This window comes from Misgurnus anguillicaudatus, chromosome 10 (genome assembly GCF_027580225.2).
Source record: "Misgurnus anguillicaudatus chromosome 10, ASM2758022v2, whole genome shotgun sequence".
Lineage (NCBI taxonomy): Eukaryota > Metazoa > Chordata > Actinopteri > Cypriniformes > Cobitidae > Misgurnus > Misgurnus anguillicaudatus.
In genome coordinates, this window is record NC_073346.2 from 19254037 (window position 1) to 19275330 (window position 21294).

Sequence of the window (21294 nt, forward strand, 5' to 3'; positions counted from 1 at the left end):
AGTTGCATTTCCGGATACAAAATGCATTTACATTGAACAATACTCTCTGAGTGAGATCCGTTATGATGAAAGTCCAGGCCTGTACTAATGGCCAGAAGTGCTTGACTCTATCTCAGTAATCCCATTCAGTGTCACTTCTGCCACCCCATTAAATTATAACTTAAGCATCTATCTCTTCATGGATTCTCTCTATCTGATTTTGCACGCAGGCAGGATGTCACGTGCGGTACTATGACTTTCATCATTTGCTTTGCCCTAGTTTGTTCTCTGTGATGTTTCTCTTTCCCTTCTCACTTATCCTGTCAACCCTTTCTCCATTTCACTTTTCTTCATTCACTTTTATCTCCCTTCTTATAGACTCTTTCTCATTCTTTTGCAGGAAGGTAATTAAGAGCTGAGCTGGTAATGGGACTTGGAGGTACTGATAAGTCTGTTAGCTTTAATTAAAGACATTTACAGGAATGTAAAGACATTTAGCCAGAAGCTAAAGACTATTTCTGATTACATTTCTTAATTCATTTTACTTATCTACTTTCCCTCCCTCCCTAACACACACACACACGCACATGCACACACACTTTTCCTATGGTAGAAAGTTCAATATAATTAAGGTGACCTGATGTCCCCATTTTTTGTGTGTGTGTGTGTGTTCTGTTCTCCAAAAACCCACAACAATAAAAAGACTAAAAATGCTTTGTCTCGGTTGTTTAATTTATAGATAATAACAAATAAAATGTTCAGGATATTTTGACCATTGAACTAGGAAATGTCCCTGCTTTGCATTTTAAAATTTGGTCACCTTAGGTACTTGAAAGGCAATTGTTTATGCATATGATCTTTGTGAACACATTGCAAGGCTATATATTCAATGACTCCAGACATATAAATGCACAGACCATTATTTTAAGACATATATATTAATGTGTGTCTTGTTTTATCTGCCTCAGTATTTAGAATCCTGCTTCCGTTCTGTGTGTGAGTTGACATTTAATGTGTTTATCAGTTTCTGTCACACGACTGTACCCAGCCCCAACCGTCAGGCTTTTTCCTGCCCGGCCATGAAGTTTAATGCACAACAGATGAACACACATGCATTTAATAATCTCACACATAGGCATCACTAAATTCAGTCTTCTGTGTCTGAGGATTATTGTTTTTACTGACAGTCTGAATATGTTTCTCTCCAGCACCACCATAAGGATGTATTCTCTTACGGTCATACTTGTTTTTTCTGGTATATGTTTTATCCCTTCACTCGCTACAGGTGATGAACATCTGTTTTTATATTTATGATAGAAACTTGAAATAGAAAGTTCAAACTACATAAACGTCCACATTTGAGATACTAATATGCACTCTTTAGTACTAGTATGTACCTCAGAGGTATGAACTCTTTGGTGCTAAGCTGTACTTTTATTAAAGCTGAAGTACACATTTTGACAATTTTTTACTTACAGTGTATATTAAAAGATTGTTATTATAACATATACTGGAGCACTATCATTGGAATATGATGAACTTTGTGTTTTGTTTTGTCAAGTATATTAAGAGTAGATGATGTTAAAGAAAGTTACATATTCAAGACAAGTGTAAATAATTTAATTACATTAGGGACTAAAGTACTTAAAGATGAATCCCTGTTATCTAAGTGCACCACAGGAAATTCCATTAGGTTTGATAATTGCATTTAACTTACAATGAACGCTCAACTTTGCTTCCTAATCCATGTTATAATGAAATATCATGAGAATGAACTTTCTGTGCATAAAGAAATCTGTTTATTCAGGTGATGTATGGAACAGTGTGATCATGGTACGTGAGGGTGAATCCATCACCCTGTCCTGCTTCGATTCACCGCCTGCATCTTCTGTAATGCTTACCTGGAAAGTGAGGTCAGTGGGAGGGAATCGCTGGTCAGATCTGTTTTCAAAAGTCAGCCCTGACTCGAGACGCGTACACATTAGCATGGTGTTTGAAGGCAGAACTTTTGAGATCACTACAAATGGCTCGCTCATCTTCAAAGCTGCAACACCTGAACTGTACAACTGTTTGATTGAGGGTGGGGACAAAAAGCAACAGCAGAAGACCGTTCTGCTCACCTTGGTTAAAAGTTGAGTTTAAGCTATTGAGATACCACACCAAAATGTTTCAAATGTTAATATGTCTGATATCTCCAAGCATTTTCTCCCTCTCTTAGTAACAGTCACACCTACACCCCCCGTCATGTTGGACAGAACTTTAAGATTGACAGCTCTGGTGTCTCCCCCCTCTGTGGACATTCAGGGAACATGGGTGTCTCCCTCGGGCAAAGAGCTATACACTGAGATCACCCGCGCCACGGGCAGTCTGCTCAGCAAGCTGCCTATCATCACAAGTATAGACAGTGGAGTCTATACCTGCAGAATCAGTGTCCATGGTAACAGTGGCACATATGTCTCAGAGCACAGTGTCATTGTTACAGTGAACGGTGAGATTTGGAAATATCTTTTGACAGCATACAAGTAATAGATGTTGCCCACAAAATGTTACCATTTAAAACATGGTCAAAAAATTGTCCCAAGCTGTCACTGGGGCAGTACTCTTTTAAAAGATCCTAATATGGTAAAGATTTAGATACAGATATTTATGCCTTTGGTACCATACTTTTGAGGGACTAATGTGCACTGAATGGTACCAGTATGTACCAACCCATGCGGCAAGAAAATAAATTTCTTTCTGGCCAATTTTTTTTTAAATAAATGCTAAATACATTTTGTAGAAAGTAAAGCTCAATAAAATATATTTTTGAATAAAAAAATGTATTTATAGTTTTAACCTACATCAACATACACTCACCTAAAGGATTATTAGGAACACCTGTTCAATTTAATGCAATTATCTAATCAACCAATCACATGGCAGTTGCTTCAATGCATGTAGGGGTGTGGTCCTGGTCAAGACAATCTCCTGAACTCCAAACTGAATGTCAGAATGGGAAAGAAAGGTGATTTAAGCAATTTTGAGCGTGGCATGGTTGTTGGTGCCAGACGGGCCGGTCTGAGTATTTCACAATCTGCTCAGTTACTGGGATTTTCTCGTACAACCATTTCTAGGGTTCAGAAAGAATGGTGTGAAAAGGGAGAAACATCCAGTATGCGGCAGTCATGTGGGCGAAAATGCCTTGTTGACGCTAGAGGTCAGAGGAGAATGGGCCGACTGATTCAAGCTGATAGAAGAGCAACTTTGACTGAAATAACCACTCGTTACAACCGAGGTATGCAGCAAAGCATTTGTGAAGCCACAACTTTGAGGCGGATGGGCTACAACAGCAGAAGACCCCACTGGGTACCACTCATCTCCACTACAAATAGGAAAAAGAGGCTACAATTTGCACAAGTTCACCAAAATTGGACAGTTGAAGACTGGAAAAATGTTGCCTGGTCTGATGAGTTTTGATTTCTGTTGAGACATTCAGATGGTAGAGTCAGAATTTGGTGTAAACAGAATAAGAACATGGATCCATCATGCCTTCTTACCACTGTGCAGGCTGGTGGTGGTGATGTAATGGTGTGGGGGATGTTTTCTTGGCACACCCTATAGCCCCTTAGTGCCAATTTGGCATCGTTTAAATGCCACGGCCTACCTGAGCATTGTTTCTGACTATGTCCATCCCTTAATGAACACTATGTAGCCATCCTCTGATGGCAACTTCCAGCAGGATAATGCACCATGTCACAAAGCTCAATTCATTTTAAATTCGTTTCTTAAACATGACAATGAGTTCACTATACTAAAATGGCCCGCACAGTCACCAGATCTCAACCCAATAGAGCATCTTTGGGATGTGGTGGAACGGGAGCTTCATCCCCTGGATGTGCATCCCACAAATCTCCATCAACTGCAAGATGCTATCCTATCAATATAGGCCAACATTTCTAAAGAATGCTTTCAGCACCTTGTTGAATCAATGCCACATAGAATTAAGGCAGTTCTGAAGGCAAAAGGGGGTCAAACACAGTATTAGTATGGTGTTAATAATAATCCTTTAGGTGAGTGTTTATTTTAAAATATATTTCAAGGGCAAGCTATTACAACCCTTATGGTAAGAAATGTATTCTTGACCAAAATATATTTAAAATATATGCTAAATACAAGTTTATTAAAAATATTTATATATTTTTGAAGTAAAAAATATTTTTTATTTAATTAACTGTCGCCTACGTTTACTTCTGTGTTTTGCATTTTCTAAAATGTTTTCAAATGTATAGCACTAATCAGGGCATGAAATTAACACCCGACCACGCGCCAAATGCGGGTGGATTTTGCAATTGGCGGGTAACACTGTCAATCTACCAGCCACATTGGCGGGTAGCCAATGCGAATCAGTGATGCGCGGGTCATTGTAGGAACAACCCACTCCCGACCGACATTTTCAACTAACCCGCAAGTGATGGGCAGTCCGGCTCTTTCCATAGATTCGGCTCTTTCGGCTCCAGCTCCGGCTCTACATTTTAGTGATGGCAGTCCGGCTCTTTTCATAGATTCGGCTCTTCTGGCCTCTTACGTTCCCACCCAAGCCTGCGTTTGAAGATTCGGCTCTGCTGCCGCCTCGTTCGCGAACGACCCGTCACTATAACCCGCCCGCAATTGTTCAAAATAGTTTTTAAACTCGACCGACTGACCGCGGCATGAATATCATTAAAATATTTTTGGATGACTCGTAACCGGCACCCGCTCATTTCTTATCAACCTGCGCATATCACCGATGCAAATTGAGTGATTCATTGAGAGGATGCGACTTCTGTTTCGCAACGTTCATGCGATTGGAAAGAAGATGAGGCACTTCTCTGACTACGTTTGGATGTGTGAGTAAGCATTAAACTGTTGTTGAGATGGGAAGAGAATGCAATGCTGACATAGGCTACAGTACAATCACAGTTGCACAGATGTGTAGTGCTGCTGTGACGGATCAGAACTCTTGATGTGTACTATGCCTTATACTGTAGTACATTAACATACATTTTGCGAATATAGTAATGAAAAACAACGTATTCTGCTCTTGACGGGGCACATATTAGTGATAGACCGATATATCGGCCGGCCGATATATCGGGCCGATATTTGCGAGTTTTATGTGTATCGGCATCGGCCGATACATGGCTGCCATGTTTGCAGACTTTTCCGGCATAATTTACAGACAGAGTGCTGGAACCCGCAAGCGATTGCAGGTCATGTGACTAAAAACAACCAACCTTTTCACGACAACATTGAAAGCTCGGCTTAACAGCTGATCATAGCTGAACAAAGTGGTTTTTTACAAATGACGACTCTGGGCCGGATCCGGTCCGGATCTGCGCCGAAGTCAACAGCTCTGGCGCTGATCCGGTGCAGATCCGGCCCAGAGTCGTCTGCTGTCTGGGAATGTAAAGCACTAATACCCTATTCTAAACTTAAACAACCTTGAGAAACTATATATTATTGGAAACCTTTAAGAGTTGTCATATGTCATCACCATTTAGGTAAAGAAATGACATAGTGAGAGTTAGTTTCTAAAAGGTCAGGGGCCCACAGGTAGGCCTAATTTGTTTTTGTTCAAGGTCATCAGATGATACAAATAATGTAGTAACAGTTTACATGACACCCCCCCCCCCTTTAGGAATGCAAATTAATTTGACATATTGAGAACGCTAAATCCTAGTGTAATCTACAAAAATGTAGCAGTAATAATAATGCAATGACAGTAATTTATTAATTTATGACAAAAGTATGCAGCAAATATTTTGTGGCCATTTATTGTATATTTTGAAACATATTTAAAAACATATATTTTTTGCCATATGGGAACCTATAGGTGCAAATGTGTGCATTTTAAGAGTTTTCTGTCCCAGTGACATCTGGGACAATTTTGACAATTTTTCACAACAGATATTTTACAATGGCTATAGTTAAACACACACAATAAACTAATATTGCATTATACCTTATAGTCATTATCATTAAACTTGAATTTAGTAAAGTTTAAAATCTTTAAAAATAATCTCATTGAAACTAAGTTACAGGTGTGAAGTACAGGCAGCCTGTGAAGAACAGAGATTATCACAACCTCATTATAACACAAATCTAACTCTTTCTCTGTGTCCCACTCTTTCTTTCAGAGGAGGTGTTTGCATTTAAAGATATGACACTAGGTAAAAGACTCTATTGTTACTGCAGTATTATGTGTTAAATAGGACCTACCCTATGTGCTGCATTTACCCAAAGCAATCACACTTAACCATTCTCCTTGACAGACCTTTTTTAATACTACACTAAATTATTCTGTATGCTTTATTATTGAACCACCTAAAATAATTTGATTAATGTAATTTATTTGTTTCAAACAAACATGGCTTGTTCTTCTCATGGTCTGTGTCAGCAAATGTTTAATCGGGGTTATTAAATTTGAGAGAAGAATGTTTCTGAAGAGCTTTCTGTAAGCTTAATAACATAATCCCCATTTCAATGCCTCTCTCATTCTTGATATCTCCCCATAAGACTTTGCTCTCAGACTCATGATGTTCTTTTCGCTTGACTGTCTCAAGAACAAAGAATCTGAAGCGACTAGCAGCATAGTGAATTACCATGTGGACTGGATCAGTCCAAATTAATGATATTGTTCATGTATCACAGCCTATTATTTCACTCTTTTGGCTTCCTCTTTATGTTCTTTTGCCTTTATTTGCACATTTTCAAGCGTCTATTCGGTCATTTTACATTTCTTTATAATTTCTCCTATCTTATGTCCTCTTCAGAAACCCCAAGGTCTTTGGCAGCCCTCTCTTATTCATCGGTTACTCTATCCTGCCCTCCTGTCTTGGGTGACTATGTGATGCTTTACAGGAAGCGTCATGATTCAAAAATGGAGCATTTATTTCAGTTTGACCGCTGGAGGCGGAGCTACACTAACAAGTCCATGCCCCACCTCCATTTGATAGACCCCGCCTCCTTGGCTGCTGCTGGGAACTTCTCCTTTCTGTTAATCCCAGCCCTAAACGATGGAGGATCGTATCTTTGTGAGGTCTTTCTGGATGATAAGGCTTACAGCCAAAGCAGCACATTAAGTGTTTTACATGGTAACACTTTTTTATAATACAGCACATACTATACAGAGAGTATTACATAGGGCAAGAGTATACATCTTATGCTAGTTTTCCCATCAATGTTGTTTCATCTTTGGAAGGTGCTAACCATGAAGCCCTTAAATCATAGCCTAACTAACTGAGAAACACAGTCAGTTGTGATTACAAACATTACAAATATTTTTTTTAACATTCTGCAACTATCATGTGCAAAGAGGCACTCATTATCAGATGTGCACATAAGCATGTTCATTGATTTTTAATGATGCATGTGCCTGCATCACTGATCTTGTATTTTATTATTGCACTGGCTGTTACATTAATCACAGCAGATCTGCATGCAGGAGTCTATCAATCAGTGTCTCAACTTTCAGTTTAATCTCATCACCCTTTGTTCTACTTTAAGTTCTTCTTTATTCTTGCTCAAGCCTTTTACTTTCCTCTCTTTTCTTTTATATATATATCCCACCTCTTCCTCTAATGTAATGTATTATAGTAGGCCTCATTACAGATCTCATTATGTGCAATTACACCTGCTCGTTGCCGCTGACAACTCTGTGGGTTGTGGCATTACCGTGGTAACGGCTCAGCTCAATTACATCAGGATTGATATGGCCGTGGGTTTGAAGAGACACTGTACATCAGTCACAGTCAACCACGTCTGACCGGCTCCACCTGCCTGCTTAATGAATATGTGTAATTTAACCCTCCACTGACTGTTTTTGCTCTCTAATTATCCATCTATTCATTCATTCATCAGGTGAAACCAAATCATCAAGCTCTTCCCTGGAACTGATCTGTAAGTACTCGGAGCGATCTCAGGTCGAGTTCATAAAGTGGTCTCATGTAAAGAATCCCAGTCGCCATCTGCAACTAAACGCTGTATTGGGCAGCAGCACGATCTCCGTGCCTTATCCCGTGACCCCTGAGACTGCTGGAGAGTATGCTTGCACTCTTACTTTGGAGAATGGAAACTCAGTCAAATACATCTATTATGTTCAGATGTCCAGTACAGGTAAGAATATATACAGTTTAGATCCTATTTACACTCAGTTGGTATGAGATGAGTGTTTTTTAATGTACCGGTGTTAAAAGTGCTCTGTACCCTTCGCCAGTTTTATTTAAACTCTTGTTGATTTTGTTACATTTTGTAACTTGCTGTCCTGTGAGGTCAGTAAGTGTTTCTCTAATTAGGGCAGTTGCTAAATTTGGGCCCTCATTACCTCTGGGTCCAATGAGTTGACCGTACTATAAAATAAAGTCCCCCTCCTCTCATCACAGGGTCTAGGACAATGCTGTCCTGTCACTAACAATGACCCTGCTATACTAAAATGATCAGTTCTGTTAAAAACTCTTATCATGTTTCCTGCAGCAGGTGTCTGATGTGTGTGGTGAGTTAAGGTGGTTCACGCACATGTGTAAGCTTGTGTAATGATGTCAAAAGCACCAAGTTAACAATGGTTTAAATAGATAAATCCTTAAAATGTAACTAAAAGTATCTAAAAAAGTAATTGTGTTGGAGCCGATGGTGTAGTGGGCTGTGCTCCGACATGTGGTGCTTTCGCACTTTCGGCGACCCGAGTTCGAGTCCCGGCTCGTGGTCATTTGCCGATTCCATACTCCTATCTCCACCTTATAGTTTCCTGTCCTCTCCTTACTCACTTTAAAATAAAGGCAAAAATGGCCAAAAAATATAACTTAAAGGCGGGGTGCATGATTTTTTTTTAAAACACTTTGGAAAAGGGAGTCAGGCCAAGTACCAAAACACACTCGTACATACCTGTCAAGTATCCCATTTTGGATGGGAAAGTCCCGTATTTTACCCTCCTTTCCCGCCGTCCTCCCGTATTAGTATTTTCCCGTAAATCTCCCATATTTTAACCTCCGTTATTAAAAAATAATAATGCCCCGGGCAGAGTAATAAAAACATTCCCAATCTATCTGAGCTCTGTCACTAGCCTCACGCAAAAGATCCACAGATTCCGCTAATCCACTTCGTTTTTTCACGCCCGCTCCGCTCTCTGCCTGGACGACAGTTTCTGAAGTTCGTTGCATTAACAGGTAGATTTATTACATAATATATCAGTTGTTAAACCGCAGAATTACTCATTTGGAAGTTTGTTTATGTATTTCTTCCGGTAATGATTTGCTGTCGGTGTTCTAAAAGTGCTAACAACTTAGCAAGCAAACAACAACAAAATAACCACATTCTTAGTATTATCGCTTGTCTAATGGATTTAATGTTCCCGATCAGATCTAAGTTAATATAAACACTAAATTTGCTGTTGTTGGCACACTTTGTAGACAAAAAAAATAAAAAACAACAATGCCTTCACAAAATAAAGACAGAGAACGGAAAGGGAGGCTGCTGGCAGTTCAACATTGCAAACATGGATTCAAAGCTTTATCAAGCCAGCAGGTAAATCATATAGAATATTTATTGTCACACTTTAATTCTTGTTATTTATTATATTTCCCATTATAATCACTTGTAATCACTTGTCTAAGTTAATTCTAGTAATATAGTAACACATCATATATTTATAATACTTTACTTAACCATACTAATAGTACCACCCCCCTTAGTGCCCTTTTTGGTTTGGGCCACTGCCCCATCTAGAATTTTCATTTTCTAAATGACTGTTCTCATAACAAGAAAAGTGAATGGTTTATAAATAATTTTGTCATTAAGGTATAATGCAAAAGAAGTTAAATTAAGGCTTTTCAACCTAATGCCAGTGGGTTTTGTACAGATGCAAATTTGTGTGTATAGTATGTACAGTATGAGTGTGACTTGTGAAATGTAGTTTTCACAGAGCTGTGTGTTTCACTAGTTTTCTTGCTAATAAATTAGTTTGTTTAGTTAATTTTAACACAATTATCAGCACACTATGGTTTAAAAAAATTATCCGTCCCTCACATCGTGGCGTTATTTACCATCCGGCCCTCAGCGTATGAGTTTGACACCCCTTATATATACCATTTTGTGTTGTCATTTAGGCTATAGCACCAGTCTTAAAATGTAAGGAATACTGGAGCTTGTTTGGGTTGGTAGGACTGCTCGTGGTGGGCGCCGAAAAATTTCCTCCAAAACTTGACAGGTATGCACTCGTAGCCAATCAGCAGTAAAGGGCGTGTCTACTATCTGACATCGTTGCCTGGGTTGCGAATGTGTGGGGCGGGACTATCAAAAGAAAGTCCAAATTCTATTGTTTGTTTAGGTGATTTCAAATGTCAACATTGGCTTTCAGAGATCATGCACCCCGCCTTTAAAAATAGTAATTGTAATAATGATGCAAATTTTGGTCATGACACAACGTTTTAAGTTTAAAAGGATGGTTTACCCAAAAATGAATCAATCGTTTACTCACTCTTTTGTTGTTACAAAACTGTATAAATGTTTTTGTTTTAATGAACATGAATGAAGATATTTTCAGCAATGTTCGTAATCAAACAGTTTTTGAGCCACATCAACTTGAGGAAGTGATACTTCCATAGTATTCTTTTTTCCTATATGGAAGTGAATGGGGCTTACGAACAGTTTGGTTACATTGCTCAAAATATTTTCCTTCGTGCTCATTAGAACAAATACATTTTTGGTGACCGAATTTTCATTTTTGGATTAAGTCTATCTATTTAGGAGAATTTACACTGTAAAAAATGCAGCATGAAGTTTAAACAACTTAATTATACAATTCAATTCAACCTACTTTTTTCAGTTGTGATTGTGCTAAGTTGACATAACTTATAAAAACAAGTTGAAATTGTTTAAATTAATTTGTTAAGTTAAAGTAACATAAAATAATAAAATGCACGGTATCATTTTTACAGAGTAGTACATGAATGCATTTTACATGCAAATGGGTGTCTTTATTTTTTTAAGCTGAGCAGCTCATTTTTCACAATGTGGAAGCTGCAGTACAGAGATGAGTGATTCGTTTGTTGTTTGAGTGATAGGCTGCATTTCTGTTGTGCTTCATTGAACTCAGTTTTTATAATGCATGACAAGAACATTTAGTTAGTGAAATGATGTAGGTCACTGAAGAGGTCACATACCATAACACAAGTAGGAAGGAGAGGAAGGACCTAGTGGTAGCAGAGGTCACCAGGATTGAGCAGGAGGAGCTCAGAGTAAGGTCTGTGACACAGGGGCAGCAGGGGCGATGGACAACGTGGGAGGGCATCGCGAGCCGAGCAATCAGCTGGGCAGAGTTCTGGAAACTGCCACAGGCTCGGCTCAGTTTCCTCATCAGGGCAACATACGACACCCTCCCGTGCCCAAAAAAACCTCCACCAATGGCTTGGAACAGAACAATCCTGAGATATCTCTGGGACTATAAACGACTCACTCCAGCATGTTCTATCGGGCTGTAAAACAGCGCTGATACAAGGTCGGCTTAGATGGCGGCACGACCAAGTGCTCAGGAAGTTGGCAGAGGTGCTGGAGAAATGTCGGCAGGAGGCAAACCAGCAAAGTCCAACACAGAGCCGATCTAGGATCCACTTCCTCAGGCAGGGTGAATCCGCAAGGCATACCAGCAAGAGACCACCCGCAAAGTTATTAACATCAGGGGCGGAGTGGAAGATGGAAGTAGATCTGGGAAGGCAACTCCATTTCCCACAGGAGATATGCAGCACCAAATTAAGACCAGATGTGGTGCTGTGGTCTGTAGCTGTAAAGTCAGTGATACTGATCGAGCTGACAGTGCCATGGGAGGAGGGACTGGAAGCTGCATATGAGAGAAAGAAGGCAAAGTACACAGACTTGGTCGCGGAGTGTAGAGAAAGCGGATGGAGTGTGAGGTTGTACCCGGTGGAAGTGGGAGCCAGAGGCTTTGTGGGCAGATCAACATCATGCCTGCTCAGGGACCTGGGACAACGAGGAGCCATACTGAGTAGATCCACTAAGGAGCTCTCTGAGGAAGCAGAGAAAGCAAGCCACTGGCTCTGGCTGAGACGACGAGACAAGGCTTGGGGAGTCAATTAGGCTTTGCTGCAGGGGGTGTCAGGGAGACGTCCCTGGTCACCGCCCCGCCACCAGGAGACGTACTGGGTCAAGGGGCGAAACGTTAATGAGTGGTGGTCCCCAGCTGAAGACCCTGCAGCAAAGCCATGTGGTATGCGGCCAGGTTTAGGCCTGCCTCAGGGAAGAGGACGCCCCTGCCATGCATAGTCCTCCAGGCACCGTAGGAGGTGAGACAGTCCTAAGTCCCAGCAGAAAGACCATCTCGCTGTAATGAATAAAGCATTACTGGAGACAGTGGCTACAGTGAATAGAGCAGTTGGAGTCCAGGGAAGACTGGAGGACAACCAGGAAAGACTGGTGACAGCAGGAGAGACTGCGCCGGGGGAGGCGGGTTGGTAACCCTATCCTCTAGTTTTCCAAGAGGAAGACACCCAAAGCTTACTACGAAGAGGAAACAAAGAAAACAACCCGAAGGCCCTCCGAGAGGCGGGATGAAAGAAGGGCCAACAAGGACGGATCACACGGTAACGAACGCAAGGGTATCGGCAAAAGAGAAAATCCCAAGGAGATGTGGGTGTGGCTGGGAAAAAACCACAACTCTGAGGGGACTTCACATCCACATGGGAAAGAAGAAGTGTGGTGTTGGTAGCCTGAAGCAACCTTGCACTGCCCCGGTGCGGGCGGGTCAGACAAATGGGATCCATGGTCGGGTTGACAACCACAGTACCAATGGGCCCAATGTTGCAGAGGCAGAGCAGGAGGAGAGGACAGAGGAGGAAGAAAGGGATGTTGATGAACCCCAAGAAGAGAACTCAGTAGCACCCCCAAGAACGGAGTTGAGACAAAGGGCCAGGAACTTAAAAAACCCACACAGAAGGAACAAAATCAAGTGGCCAAAGGCCAATGAGTTTGAGGAGTGGAGAAAGTTGGATGAACATCTGACTGGGCTACTGCAAAAAGCTCTGCGCGGGTCAGTGATAGCCAAGCTTAACCTGGTTGGGGAGATCCTGTATGAAGAATGCAGCAACAGGTTTGGCGAGGTGACTATCAAAGAAGCCTCAGTAAGATCAAAAGGCAGGAGAGAGAAAGAAATCGATGACCTGGTGATAAGCAGAAGGCAGCTCCGCAAGCGTTGGAGGAAGGCAGAAGAGCCTGAGAAGGAGGGTCTGAAAACCCTCTGGGATGAGATAAGACAACGTCTTGCTAACCTCAGGAGAGCAGAACGCATTAGAAGGCGGAGGAAAAGAAAGGAGAAGGAAAGATCCAGTTTCTTCAGAAACCCATTCCGGTATGCACGCAGCCTCCTTGAGGAGAAGACAAGCGGAATTCTGGATGTTTCCAAAGAAGAACTGCAGGAATACATCCACACTCAGTATAGTGACCCAGCAAGGAATAAACCCCTAGATTCACCAGGCTATGTGCCTAGACCTTCAGAACCATCAGCCCTGTTTGATGCATCACCACCAAAGTTCAGGGAGATCAAGCAGGTGATCCAGCGGGCAAGATCTGCTTCAGCACCAGGCCCGAATGGGATACCTTACAAACTGTATAAGCACTGCCCAGGAGTGCTGAAGCTGCTGTGGACCCTGATGAGAACCACATGGAATAAGCAGACCATACCATCCGAGTGGCAGAGGGCAGTGGCAGTCGCTATTCCCAAACAACAGAACGCTAAGACCATTGAGCAATTTAGAAGCATAGCTCTATTGAATGTGGAGGGGAAAATTTTCTTCTCTGTGATGGCAAGAAGAGTGACCACCTACCTCACAGAGAACAACTACATTAATACCAGTTGTCAGAAAGCCGGGATTCCAGGTTTCCCTGGCTGTGTAGAACATGCTTCCATGATTTGGGAACAGATCCAGACGGCTAAGAGGGAGAAGACTGATCTGCATGTCATATGGCTAGATCTAGCAAATGCCTATGGGTCAGTGCCACACCTGCTGATTGCCCACGCATTGGAATTCTTCTACATCCCAGACAACATCAGGACCATGATCATGAACTACTACCAGGAAATGTACATGTGCTTTGTACTGAAGAATGTCACTACTGGCTGGCAACAACTGGAAGTAGGGATCGCAATGGGATGTTCCATTTCTCCAATCCTCTTTGTGGCAGCATTTGAAGTGATCTTGATCGGGGCTAGGCAGGTGGTGGGTGGTGTCCGGCTGCCTGCAGGCCAGAGGCTCCCGCCCCTAAGGAGCTATATGGACGACATTACCTGCTTGTTACGAACTGCCCCATGTACAGTCAGGCTGCTTAAGAGGCTGGATGAGCTGATCACCTGGGCCAGAATGAAGTTCAAGCCGCAGAAGTCGAGGAGCCTCTCATTGAGAAAGGGGGAGAGAAATGACAGAGTCACCTTCACCATCAGCGGGGAAGACATCCCCCGCATCGCGGATCAGCCTATCCGAAGCTTGGGAAGACTGTACACATCTGGTCTCTCAGTCAAAGATATGGGGAAAATCATCCTTCAGCAGCTACTTGAAGGCCTGTCTAGGATCGACGCTAGCCAGTTACCTGGAAAGTACAAGGTGTGGTGTTATCACTTCACCCTGTACCCAAGAGTGATGTGGCCTCTGAAGCTGTGTGAGGTTACCTCATCAGCAGTAAGCCGGATGGAGGCAAAAGCCAATTCCTTCATCCGCAAATGGCTCGGCCTACCACGATGCTTTTCGGCTGCTGGTCTGTATGGATGTAATGCACTTCAGTTACCCCTAAAATCCATTACCTTGGGCTATAGGCAGGAGAAGGCAAGGCTGGTGATGGAATTAAGGGACTCCACCGACAGGACAGTGGCTGATGCAAATGCCAGAGTGGAGACTGGAAGGAAATGGAGGGCGAAGGAGGAGGTGCAGAAGGTGATTGGAAGATTACAACATCAGCAAATTGTGGGCATGGTCCAGACAGGGCAGGCAGGCCTTGGATGGAGTGAGCCACCAATTCTATGGTCCAAGGCAAGTAGGAAGGAGAGGAAGGACCTAGTGGTAGCAGAGGTCACCAGGATTGAGCAGGAGGAGCTCAGAGTAAGGTCTGTGACACAGGGGCAGCAGGGGCGATGGACAACGTGGGAGGGCATCGCGAGCCGAGCAATCAGCTGGGCAGAGTTCTGGAAACTGCCACAGGCTCGGCTCAGTTTCCTCATCAGGGCAACATACGACACCCTCCCGTGCCCAAAAAACCTCCACCAATGGCTTGGAACAGAACAATCCTGCGATCTCTGTGGGACTATCAACGCCTCACTCCAGCATGTTCTATCGGGCTGTAAAACAGCGCTGATACAAGGTCGGCTTAGATGGCGGCACGACCAAGTGCTCAGGAAGTTGGCAGAGGTGCTGGAGAAATGTCGGCAGGAGGCAAACCAGCAAAGTCCAACACAGAGCCGATCTAGGATCCACTTCCTCAGGCAGGGTGAATCCGCAAGGCATACCAGCAAGAGACCACCCGCCAAGTTATTAACATCAGGGGCGGAGTGGAAGATGGAAGTAGATCTGGGAAGGCAACTCCATTTCCCACAGGAGATATGCAGCACCAAATTAAGACCAGATGTGGTGCTGTGGTCTGTAGCTGTAAAGTCAGTGATACTGATCGAGCTGACAGTGCCATGGGAGGAGGGACTGGAAGCTGCATATGAGAGAAAGAAGGCAAAGTACACAGACTTGGTCGCGGAGTGTAGAGAAAGCGGATGGAGTGTGAGGTTGTACCCGGTGGAAGTGGGAGCCAGAGGCTTTGTGGGCAGATCAACATCATGCCTGCTCAGGGACCTGGGACAACGAGGAGCCATACTGAGTAGATCCACTAAGGAGCTCTCTGAGGAAGCAGAGAAAGCAAGCCACTGGCTCTGGCTGAGACGACGAGACAAGGCTTGGGGAGTCAATTAGGCTTTGCTGCAGGGGGTGTCAGGGAGACGTCCCTGGTCACCGCCCCGCCACCAGGAGACGTACTGGGTCAAGGGGCGAAACGTTAATGAGTGGTGGTCCCCAGCTGAAGACCCTGCAGCAAAGCCATGTGGTATGCGGCCAGGTTTAGGCCTGCCTCAGGGAAGAGGACGCCCCTGCCATGCATAGTCCTCCAGGCACCGTAGGAGGTGCGACAGGCCTAAGGCCCAGCAGAAAGACCATCTCGCTGTAATGAATAATAACACAGCTCAATCAAGTGCCAGTCCCCGACCAATCAATTTCATGAAACCCATCTCCATCATAATGGATTATTTAAAACACAGATATTGGGTCTCTGGGGCACGTGGGTGCACAGAATAGACTTTCTACACATTTCTGGTATTGGAATAGGGGGGGTGTTGTCTCTAAGATGGCAATTAAAAATTATTTTTGAAGAAGGTGATTCAAAAATGTAAAATTGTAAAGAATTGTACTTGTCATTCACATCTCATCTTTTCATTAAATTATTTGATATGGTTCACATAATCAGGCTAAATTATTCATTTTTGAATCTGACATTGCTATTCCCCGCAATAAGGTGTCAAGGAGAGCTAGAACAGATGTCAAAACATTCAGTGAAAATTATGTAAATGATGAAGAAATATATTGATGTTCTGTTGCTTAAAACTGTAATTGTTAGGACTTGGTATAGATGAACCCAATCGCAGACTGATGAATAAACTCAGACACTTTATTCAAACAAAACAAGAAAAACAAAACCCACGAGGGGGCAAAACAACATAAACAGGGAAAATACTGAGACTTGAAACACTAAACAAAGAACAAGACTAGACTGGACTAAACACTAAATATACAATGGCAAACTTGACTAGACTAGACTAGACTTAAAGTATTCACAAGCAAGGCAAGACAAGGCAACGTAACGACACTGGATACAAAACGAACGTGCACAGGACAGCAAACACAAGGGTATTAAATAAGGAAGCAAATCAATGAGGAACAGGTGACATGAATCAAACAATAATGGGATAATTAATGAGGAAACAAGGGGGCGGGGTCAGGAGACGAGACACTAGCCGTTTCTCAATGTCAAGGATACTTCCTTGGCAGGACTAGTCCTTACAAGTCACTTCCTTCAGAGGCAAGGCGAGGCTCCTTGTAAGCATTCGGAGAACACGTTAAATGGAACAGGCTAGCAAGTGCACGTCATTACGTCATTGCGTGATTGAAAGGTGTGCTTTCGGTGCTGCGCGCATAGGATTGTGGGTGATTTCAGCGCGTGAAGAGCGCGAAGGATACAAATTTGCATCCTTTCCTGTATATGGGATATTTCTTGAACGAAGGACTCAGTCCTTGGCTGAAATTTCGAGGATCCTCGACATTGGAACAGTCCTTCGACGGACGTCGATGACGTAGCATCCTCGAAATTCTAGCTTCCGAGGATCCTTCCTTGACATTGGGAAACGGCTAGAAAGCACATGGCTTAAATAAACAAGGCCAGTGCTTTCACACAAAACATGGGCCTGTCATGATCCTGCCTCATGACTAATACTAAAACATGGACAAGAGGGCAGAATCATGACAGTAATGTGATAACTGAACAATGAGATCTTTCACTTTTGTATGGATCAGATCATCTCACCATATATATATATATATATAAAAACATATTTTATTCATATTAATTCCTTTATGCCTGGTTCATATCTCTATCCATCTTTTAAATACATGCATTTAGGTTGTTAACATTTTTTTATTAAGCCTAATCATGTCCACCGCCTGTCTGCCATACGTTTGCTTTACATGTTTGTCTCTCGTGTACCATATCATTGTGCCTTTTACCATTTCTTTCTATTCACATTTCCTTAAAGCCAGTGTTAGCCCATATTATACTCGTGACTCTGCAGGTACAACATTTTCTCCCAGCTCTGCACTGCCCCCTGCAGGTAAGTGAATCGTTATAGCTCAGCTTAGCACACTTTTCACTCACTTATGTGTAACCTGTTTTTTCTTGTGCTGTCTTTCTCACACTCCTTCCAGCAGACAGTGTTTCAACATCATCCCATGTTACCATCCTCTCATCGCTCCTCTTTCTAATCCCCATAATTGCCGTAGCTGTTGGGGTGTTGCTATGGAGACAGGGTTGTTGCATCACCATTCGAAGTAAGGCCCTGCATTTGTTATTTCACTCCACAGTCTGTCCATCAAAGATCTGAATGTCGTCGTGTTGGACAGATAGCAAAACACAATAAATTAGTGTTTGGTGTGAAATAATTCCCGATGTTTGTTTATGTAGATGTTGAGCAATCACTGTCTTATCACTCTGGAGAGGTGGAAAACATCTATGAAAATCCTGATGATTTGAGACAGGTGATTGAAACGCACAGCGCCTCCTTTTATTAAATTATTAAATGTTTTCTTTTAGCTACTTCTTTCTACCTCTCTGTTTATCAATGTGTTTATCTCTCAATGTATATTTATCTCAGCTTGGTTATTAAATCAGGTTCTTCCTTTTTCTATCTCTCCCTCTTTTCTTCTAACAGACATCTCCCCAAGGCGCAGTCTACATGGTGAGTTATTGTGGTCCTTCTCGGGCAGAGCAATGAATAATTGTGTGTGTGTGTGTGTGTTTTCCAAAAAGCAGGTCTTTATCTGACAGTGTGTTTGTTTGTGTGTTTGTACTATTAGTAATGTCACGGTTGCATTAGTGATATTAGCAGCTGCAGAACCAAATCAAACCAACGCCAGACAATAAATCTGAAACATCTCCGCCCTTTTCATCCTCATACCTTTCTCTTTTTCTCTAGGCTCTAAAGCCAACGGGTGAAATGGATGTTTATAAAGAATTAGAAAGGTGAGAAATGATTGGCTCTAGGTCATGCGGGGGACATGCGTGTCATTGTTCATGTGCTTTTTGTGTATCAGTCAGCCAGCTAATGTTCTCCTGACTTCAGTGTGTTCTGTTTTATTACAGATCTAACCAGTGCTGTTCCTGAGCTACTTCAAAACATTAAATGGATAAAAAAGCTGTGTATTAAATAAAACAACAGATAAAATGTGTGAGATGTTATTTGTTACACATATTAACTTAGGACTGTGAAATTATTAAACACAAATGATGCACTTTATGCCTCTGGTAATAGAGAGCCACAGGTATGACACATTTTTGTAGGCTATCCTGGAAGTAGTGAGACACTGGTTCCCTTTCAAAAAAGCCCATTAAATGGATATTTCACTTTAAGGTGAAAATTCTGTCGTCGTTTGCTCATCCTCGTGTTGTTCTGAACTTGTATGGATTTCTTTTTTCTGATGAACACAAAAGAAGATATTTTGAGAAATTATGGTGGACACACAGCAGATAGTGACTATTGACTTCCATAGTAGGAATAAAAAAATATAATGGAATTTAATGGGTACCGTTAACTGTGTGCTTACCATCATTTATCAAAATATTTTCTTCATCATCTATCACAATACTTCTAAAATATTTTTCCTACTATGGAGGTCAGTGAACACTGTCTGCTGTGTGTTTGCCATCATTTCTCTTTTGTGTTCATCAGAAAAAAGAACAATGACATAATTTTCATTTTAAGGTGAACTATCCCTTTAATTATTCCCATAGACTTTTGGATTATTGCAAAAAATAAGATCTGTGTTTAACAAAAGTTTATGACATGTTGTCCAACAAGATAATCTTTACATATGAGCACAACTTCTATGAATTTTGAAGTCAAAACTTGACTTTTATATTTCTAGTAAACAAATTTACACTTCATATACTGCATATTTTTTTGTGATAATTAAAAAGTCATGAAAAAAATGAATGTGCTTTTTTGCGAGGTATAACCATAGATATGTATAAACCATAGACTGTAAAAAATGTCCCAATTTCCTGATAACTTCCGGGTTGTTATTTGTGTTGTAATAGAGACAGAGCGCAGCGCGTCATAACCTGAAAACCACGCCCACCGGGGGGGAAAGCAATCCAACGGTCTCCATTGACTTTGTATTGCAAGAGGCCGCCTCCTTGTCATTTCTGGCTTATAACAAAAACAGAATAATGCCTAAAAGCTGCTTTGTGACAATATGTACAGCTAACAAGCCAAAGAAACCAGAAATAAGTTTTTATAAGCTGTCGAGCCGTAAAACCCAGTCTTTAAGGAGAATAAAGTGGATCGCCGACTACGTTTCCCCCTATTGGACGCAGTTTTACTAATAGGAGTACTATAAAAAGTTGCCTGTATCCATTTCTGTGTCTAAACGCTCGTTTTTTGAAGTCGACAGCTTATAAAAACGTATTTATTTATTTTTTTGGCGTGTTAGATGTACACCTTGTCACACAGCAGCTTTTAGGTATTATTCTGTTTTTAAGTTTAATCTGTAAATAAGTTTTTATAAGCTGTCGACACCAAAAAACGAGCGCCTAAAGACACAAAAATTGATAAAGGCAACTTTTCATAGTACTTCTATTAGTAGAACTGCGTCCACTAGGGGGAAACGTAGTCGGCGATCCACTTTATTCTCCTTAAAGACTGGGTTTTACGGCTCGACAGCTTATAAAAACTTATTTCTGGGTTCTTTGGCTTGTTAGCTGTACATATTGTCACACAGCAGCTTTTAGGCATTATTCAGTTTTTTGTTATAAGCCAGAAATGACAAGGAGGCGGCTTCTCGCAATACAAAGTCAATGGAGACTGTTGGATCGCTTTCCCCCCCGGTGGGCGTGGTTTTCAAATTTGCATAACGGCGCTCTGTCTCTATAACACTGTGTCCTTACAAGAAAATTTACTTCAGATCTTGAAAATAAATTATAGGAAATAATAAGAACGTACAAAAACAACTGTATTTTTATAAATTGTGTATCAATAGCTGAATGTGTATTTTTAATCAATTTAAATCGTTTAATTTATTAATTTGACAGTTGACCTACCATCTGCGAGTTCTCCTGTTGAGAACCACACAACAGCTCGCTTGCAGAGAAAGCTCCACCCACAAGCTCTTCTGATTGGATGGGGTTTTTTGTGCTTTTGGAGTTAAAGTGTAACGTTAATGGTCAATTTTGAATTGTGGTAACAACAACTGTACTGTGCTATTTTTACGGAAACAATATTTTTGTGTATATTTTGTGTAATAAACGAATGTTGCCACTGACCAGCCCTTGTTTACACAATAAATGTATGTATGCAAATCCATAAGTGACTTCCATTAGTTATTTAACATCCACAAAATCACCGTAAGTACCCTAATATGTCTAAGTTAATAGGCTATATCTCCTTCACTTAGAAGCAAAACTGCACCAAAGTAACGACCTACTTGCCATGATGACGTA

General features: G+C 41.7%; 1 protein-coding gene across 2 annotated transcripts; it reads left to right on the plus strand.

Annotated features, from left to right (window-relative positions):
- The first annotated feature begins 1070 nt into the window (after nucleotides 1-1070).
- On the plus strand, nucleotides 1071-19021 carry g6fl (g6f-like). 2 transcript variants are annotated; one of them, XM_055211970.2, is made up of 12 exons: nucleotides 1071-1264; nucleotides 1787-2110; nucleotides 2198-2467; nucleotides 6135-6167; nucleotides 6771-7091; nucleotides 7858-8112; nucleotides 17837-17911; nucleotides 18006-18128; nucleotides 18262-18335; nucleotides 18509-18535; nucleotides 18773-18819; nucleotides 18940-19021. In XM_055211970.2, the coding sequence occupies exons 1-12, from the start codon at nucleotides 1090-1092 to the stop codon at nucleotides 18959-18961; spliced, it is 1746 nt and encodes a 581-aa protein (XP_055067945.2). In that variant the 5' UTR covers nucleotides 1071-1089; the 3' UTR covers nucleotides 18962-19021. The 2 variants fall into 2 exon arrangements, with proteins under 2 accessions (XP_055067945.2, XP_073728152.1); XM_073872051.1 differs by having other exon boundaries at nucleotides 18009-18128.
- Nucleotides 19022-21294: the final 2273 nt, after the last annotated feature.